General features: G+C 31.8%; 2 protein-coding genes across 2 annotated transcripts in view; both read right to left on the reverse strand.

The window, feature by feature from the left end:
- LOC107622383 lies at positions 668-2,979 on the reverse strand. Its single transcript, XM_016324256.2, has 3 exons — positions 2,824-2,979; positions 1,064-1,253; positions 668-979 (listed from the first exon to the last, which is right to left on the reverse strand). The coding sequence occupies exons 2-3, from the start codon at positions 1,238-1,240 to the stop codon at positions 884-886; spliced, it is 273 nt and encodes a 90-aa protein (XP_016179742.1). The 5' UTR covers positions 1,241-1,253; positions 2,824-2,979; the 3' UTR covers positions 668-883.
- The window catches only part of LOC107622381 (putative DEAD-box ATP-dependent RNA helicase 29), a gene marked incomplete at its 3' end in the record, with an annotated part of 4,680 nt that continues 2,353 nt past the window's right edge, over positions 3,686-6,012 (reverse strand). The window contains 7 exon segments of the mRNA XM_016324254.1: positions 3,686-3,827; positions 4,524-4,662; positions 4,771-4,827; positions 4,946-5,027; positions 5,327-5,379; positions 5,540-5,616; positions 5,660-5,663. Coding sequence (XP_016179740.1) covers positions 3,686-3,827; positions 4,524-4,662; positions 4,771-4,827; positions 4,946-5,027; positions 5,327-5,379; positions 5,540-5,616; positions 5,660-5,663 — 554 coding nt within the window.

Below are 6,012 nucleotides of genomic sequence, written 5' to 3' on the forward strand. Positions count from 1 at the left end.
TAAAAAAGAGTATAATGAATTTATCTTTTGATATCAAAAAGGAAAAATACACGTTTAAGTGCAATAAATCGAAGCTATTGTGCAATTAAGTGCATTACTAATTTACGGGAGTGGATTCTCTCCGGTAGAAAAAAATTGGATAGTGTCTAGTGTTTGATCTCACTATTTATTATTCTCTCTCTCTTATTAATTTTTGGTCCTACTTATAAAATTAAAGGTGAGAGATCACACTTTATTCTCTCCAGTAAAAAAAAATGGAGAGGATCCATTTCCCTAATTTACTACACACATTAAGATATAACGTAGTGAGCCAAATGCATTGATTTATGTTATACTAAAAAGAGTAATCATAAAAGACAGTAATATTAAACAAATAAATGGTACAAACATATTTCTCTTTTACATGGTGAAACAAATCAAAGAGACATTATGCAAATCAGTATTGATTAAGCCGTTAACGTGCGAAATAACTTCAACTCACAAATTCAATCTATAGAATCGGGCTCTCATATATTTATCAGGTCCTTTGATAATGAAAGTGGAAGGCAGAATGACGCAAAAATAATCTCTGACCAAACATAGCTCTTCTATATAGACTATAAAAGCATATTAATCTCCTCTCTTATTTAATAAATGTGTGTATATTGTATAAAAAGAGAGATAAAAATAGCCAAAATGATAAATACCTTATTTAGAACAATAAATTTATATAAAATGGTAATTCAGAAGAAAAGATAAAGCTGTGCAACTGTATTATCCTTTGTATTATCCTCTCTACTATTTATTGAGATTAAATTTCAAGAGAGTGTAAATGTGTAATTAAATATCTGGAATATGTTACCACATGACTCAGTCAGAACATACTGGATTAAAAGCAACAAATCTAATCTTGTACGATTGTCTGAAGAGGCAGAGAGCTTTCAACTTCTTTGGTAGCATCAGCGTTCCTTTCCGCAACAACCTTGGATAAGCCAAACATCTGAAACCAAGAACCGCGCTTTATCAGCAAATGTCAAAGAAAGATGACGAAATGAATCATTATCGAGAAAATTAAGGAACAAACCTTCTGAACTGTTTTCTGAAAGCAAGTTTTGTGTTCTTCCATCGAAGCATGAATGAACTCGTCAATGTGATCCTTCACATCCTGCAAGAATGTTGCTTCTTCGCTCTTCTTCTTTCGACATGACGTAGCTGATGGTGCAGTTGAATGTGTTTCAGGTTGGCTTTTCTGTGTGTCCATGCTTTACAAAGAGCTGTAACAAGTCAGACCATGAACTCAGTGATCATCAAACCAATTTCTTTGAACCTTATTATTAACACAGATCATACTGCCATCACAATTAACCATAATCATATACTGCCAAAATCATTTTGAAATTTGATTTGTTATCAAGATGGTAAAGAAATCACTTTTAAAGTTGCTCAAGATGATCAAATTGATAATAGCAATAAACCAATCATCACTAATCATTTTTCAAAAAAAATAAAGAAGAAAAACAAGGCAAAAAATTAGAACAAATGCATCTACATTCAAAACTAGCCTTGAAAATCAGTACACAAATGTCAATTATATTATCTCAGCAACATGAATCAATATTTACCTCCCAAAATATGAAAATATTAACTTTTCACAATGCTAAACAAGAACTTTCATATTTAAAAGTGTATGTGTAATAAATAAAGAAGCCAATGGTGCATGATTTCAAGTTGCATAACTAAACTTATGGTCAAGATGCAAGAGCGATATATTCAAGATAATTCAGAGAATACATCAGAATTTGTAGGAAAAACAGAGAACAGATTTGAACCTGGAGTTTGCCTGTCTTAACCTAATAAACACATGGTGCATCATGCATGGTTTCAAGTTGTATAGCTCATTGTATGTTCAAGAGAACACTTGATAATAAAAAAAGAATCTGATAACAATAATCTTGAAAGCTATGTGCACAGCCTCACAAAAGAGCACACAGCATCATTTTGAGTTTCGAGTTGTATAGCGATAATTATATCAGCAGTGAACATGGAAACAAACACGCAAAAATGAGTCTCACAAAATGTGACTCGACCATCTTGCCCTTGAATGAGCAGCTCAAATCTGCTAGGAAAATATACCAATAATATGAACAAGTATTTCCCTATCAACAAACAAATGTATCCCAAGACAAAATCAAAACTTAAAGAACTTCATCAAATCGAGCGCAACACCACCACCAAGCCACCAACTCATTCATGAGTCAACTTCAAAAGTGCTTAGTTAATCATAATATTTCTGCCTCCCTCAAATAAAACAATCCTCCTTTTCATTTCTTACCCTTGCCTTTCGACTCATTTATCTAATAAGAGGATATTACTGCACCAAACAGAACCAAACCAGCTAGCTAATAATATAGAACATTAGAACTTACCCCCTCTAGAGCAAAAGCAACTGCTATGCTTTTTTTTTTTAATAATAATAATAAATTAGAAACGATCAATGAAAAGAAATTGCAGATGAAATTCCAAGACAACAAAAGGTTGCGTATCAACTTAGTCATGAAAACTATAAACTTCTCATCAACCTATTGAACCCTAAACTTTCTAATACCCAATTCAAATCAAGGTGATTAACAAATACGCAGCAATCATATGATACGAGCATCAATAATAATCAGAACACGATGACCTAATTTCAGTGAAAGAAAACAATTCCAGATTCAAAGCGTAGAAATCGTTTTTGAAATATGCAGTTCAAACTTCAAACAAAAGTATTCCCAATCACACAGAATGAAAATCACGCAGCTTATGAAGCTACGAATCAGACTAAAAAAAGAAAAAAAATAATACCTTAATCAGAGCGAGCACTCTTGCTACCAGTTACCACAACTCCAGAAAATACCCGAGAGAACCACGGAACCAGTCTGGTGTTTTCATATTTATCTAACTGCCCAAGAAAATTTGAATATTGTAAAGTCAGGTACATTTTTTTTTTTCAAAGTTCCAGAGTAAAATTCAAACTCGTAATCTCTTAGTTGAATATAAAAAGAGTATATTATTTGAAGAATAAAGTATAGCTTTTGTTCCCAACGTTTGAGGTAAGTGTTATTTGTGTTCCTAATGTTAAATCGTCCTATTTGTATCTTTAACGTTTATAATAGTGATTCAATGTTATCCTACTATCAATTATACTAACAAATAAGATTATATTTTTCAATTATTCTGACTTGAATGTATTCATTCTCAATTAAGTCTCAATTAGATGTGTTCGATTTTAATATTATACCCACTATTTGTGTTTAGATTTAATTATGTCCCTAGAAAAGTGAATTATGTAAATGTTGTAGGAATTAGTTTCAACATTTGATGAGCTATTTTTTAGAGTAGATCATCGATTCTATCTCAGACATTTGTATTCTAACTTCAAAAAGAGATTTTTAAAACACAAATTAAAGCGCTCATGATATGTAATTGACGGCAGGATAACATTGAATCATTTTTACAAACGCTAAGAATACAAATAGGACGATTTAAATGTTAGGGACACAAATATAATTTACCCCAAAAACGATACTTTACTCTTATTTGAATTATAACCGGTGCCTCAGGTATAATTATTTTAGTGTCAAGGCAAGAATCGAAAATTATTAGATAATAAATTAATTAAATATATTAAATTGTTTAATAATTTTTACTATTAATTTTATATAACTGTGAAATCCTGTCTGCCTTTTTCTGCCTCTCCTTTCGAATTTGATCAAATTCTTTGATCTCTGAACGAACATGAGAATTGGGCATTGATTGCTGCCTCTTACTGCCGCCTTTGAAATTCCTACCTCTTCCTCTGTAAGATCCTGCATTTTAAAACACGACATAATCGATGTCAATTCAGAAGGCTTCAACAGTTTACTTCAATCTTTATACATTACCACATGCAAAATTGTTTACTAGCACAACTTAAGGAATGCAACAATTTTAAAATTGACAGACCTAAGATTTTGTTCAAATGGAGATCTAAAGAACTTCAATAAAACTATAAAGAAGACTGCAATCTAGAGATCATGCTAATTAGTGGTGTTAGTAGTAGCTCAGGACAAAACAACTTAGGATCATTGTTGTGTTCTTGTTTCTTTTCTTCAATGCTCTTGCAGCAGTAAGTTAAATAAATTGTTGTCTATGAAAAATGATTATCAATCAGTCTAGCAACTATAACAAATATTATTGTATAATAAAAATCAATTAAAATGTATAATAATTAATAAACATAAACCATATTGTAACATGACAAGCTAAGCAAACTTGCTGATGAAAATATCAAACACTTGATCCTTGTAGGAGTTTATTGCTTTGACATTTTCCAATGGCACCTTATAAGTTTCACCATATTCTAAGGAAGCTAAAGACATATTCAAGAGAACTTTACACATGCAACAATAATTCTACATTGGAAAACAAGATAGAGAACATACACAGACTCCACTTATAAACAATAAATACTCACTAAGTATTAAAATTTAAAGGGAGAAGCAAATTAGGCATATATTTATTACCTTTAAAACTCGTGGATTCTTGAGCATTACCATCATTATTTGTCCCCTTAAGAGATACCTTAGTGTGTGAGCGCTCTTTCCACTTCTTATATATGCCTGTCTTGGTGGCCTTTGTTTTTGCACCACTCTCTGTCTTTATCTATATCCAAAAAGGAAACATGAATGTAACATCTAAATCCACGGGAAGGTACATGAAAGAATTTCATCTTGTATATAAATATGCAAATAAATTGATATAAAATTGTACCTTTCCATTTGCTGCAACACGGTCACCATTATTTAACTTGATGTACTTTTTACTCCTCTGACAACAAAGGGTTTATGTGAATGCCAAGTTTTGTACAAAATTAACATAAACTCAACAATGATGGTTCTCTATTTTTTCCCCCTAAAACGATTCAATCATAACTGTTCAGCATTACCTTATCCCAGTGATATACAGATCTTTGTTTCTGAATGCCAGTACTATCATCTGCAACCAGATCTAAAACAGCAGAATCCAATCTGAAATATTATTACATATAATTAGAATCAAACAAGAAAAATTAAAACAGACAGAAATGATCAGAGGGTGCAAGTAAAATAACCCATTTTGGTTGTCAATATAATGTACAAGTAAACATATTCAACACCAAATGACAAACACAATCAACCAAGATTGACATTTTTAACTAATGATTATTGTTAGGTCCTCTGAACTCATGATTTACAGCAGGGTCAAACAATATTTTGGTTCTCATCTTACCCTCTACAATACTCACATCCAACAAGGAACTGTTACTGATCAATCAAGCAAATATTACCTGTTTGCGGCAAATTCTTCATTAGCTTTCACAGAAAGGCCAGCCTCCATGTGCTGAGAATGATAGCAAGATGCGAAGTATCAGTAGGCAAATTGTTAGTAGTTTCAAAAGCATAATCATCACACATTAAGAAAATATAGCACTAGCATATGCCTATATCATATAATTTGGTAATCCAGATCCAGATAAACCACACTAGTAATAGAAACTTACTTGATTTTTAGGTACTGAACTTATATAGTATTCCTCATCCATGAAACACTGTTGCTTTCTCTTAGAACCAGATGCTGCTTAAACCAAAGGAAAACATAGTAAAAAGTTAATCAATGTCACTTCTAGTCTTCTTTTGTGAAAATTCAAAAAGCATACTCCTTTTTTTTAAATACAAATTCAAAAAGATTCATGAAAATAACATATAAACTACCCCACACACAATTTCTATATTCAAGAGCTCAGTAAATTATTCCATCTTTAATCATAAAAAATGAATTAACAGGCAGTCATTTTCTAGATAACAAAAGAACTAGGCAAGCATATTGAATGCTTTGCAATAGCAGAAGCCACAATTTGTAAACAAGATGACACCGTGAAGAGGATAATTTCACCTAAAATACAATAACAAACTCAAAGGAGGTCTAATGACTATAAAAAAGAGAGAGAGAGAGAGAGAGAGAAGGGGGGGGGGT

Source organism: Arachis ipaensis, chromosome B10 (genome assembly GCF_000816755.2).
Source record: "Arachis ipaensis cultivar K30076 chromosome B10, Araip1.1, whole genome shotgun sequence".
Classification (NCBI taxonomy): domain Eukaryota; kingdom Viridiplantae; phylum Streptophyta; class Magnoliopsida; order Fabales; family Fabaceae; genus Arachis; species Arachis ipaensis.

Excerpts from the sequence above, each read along its gene's own strand:
- LOC107622383 (XM_016324256.2), bottom strand. The coding sequence starts at position 1,240 with ATGGACACACAGAAAAGCCAACCTGAAACACATTCAACTGCACCATCA. Across the intron at positions 980-1,063 it reads TTCAGAAAACAGTTCAGAAG|ATGTTTGGCTTATCCAAGGT; the intron begins GTTTGTTCCTTA and ends TCTTGGTTTCAG.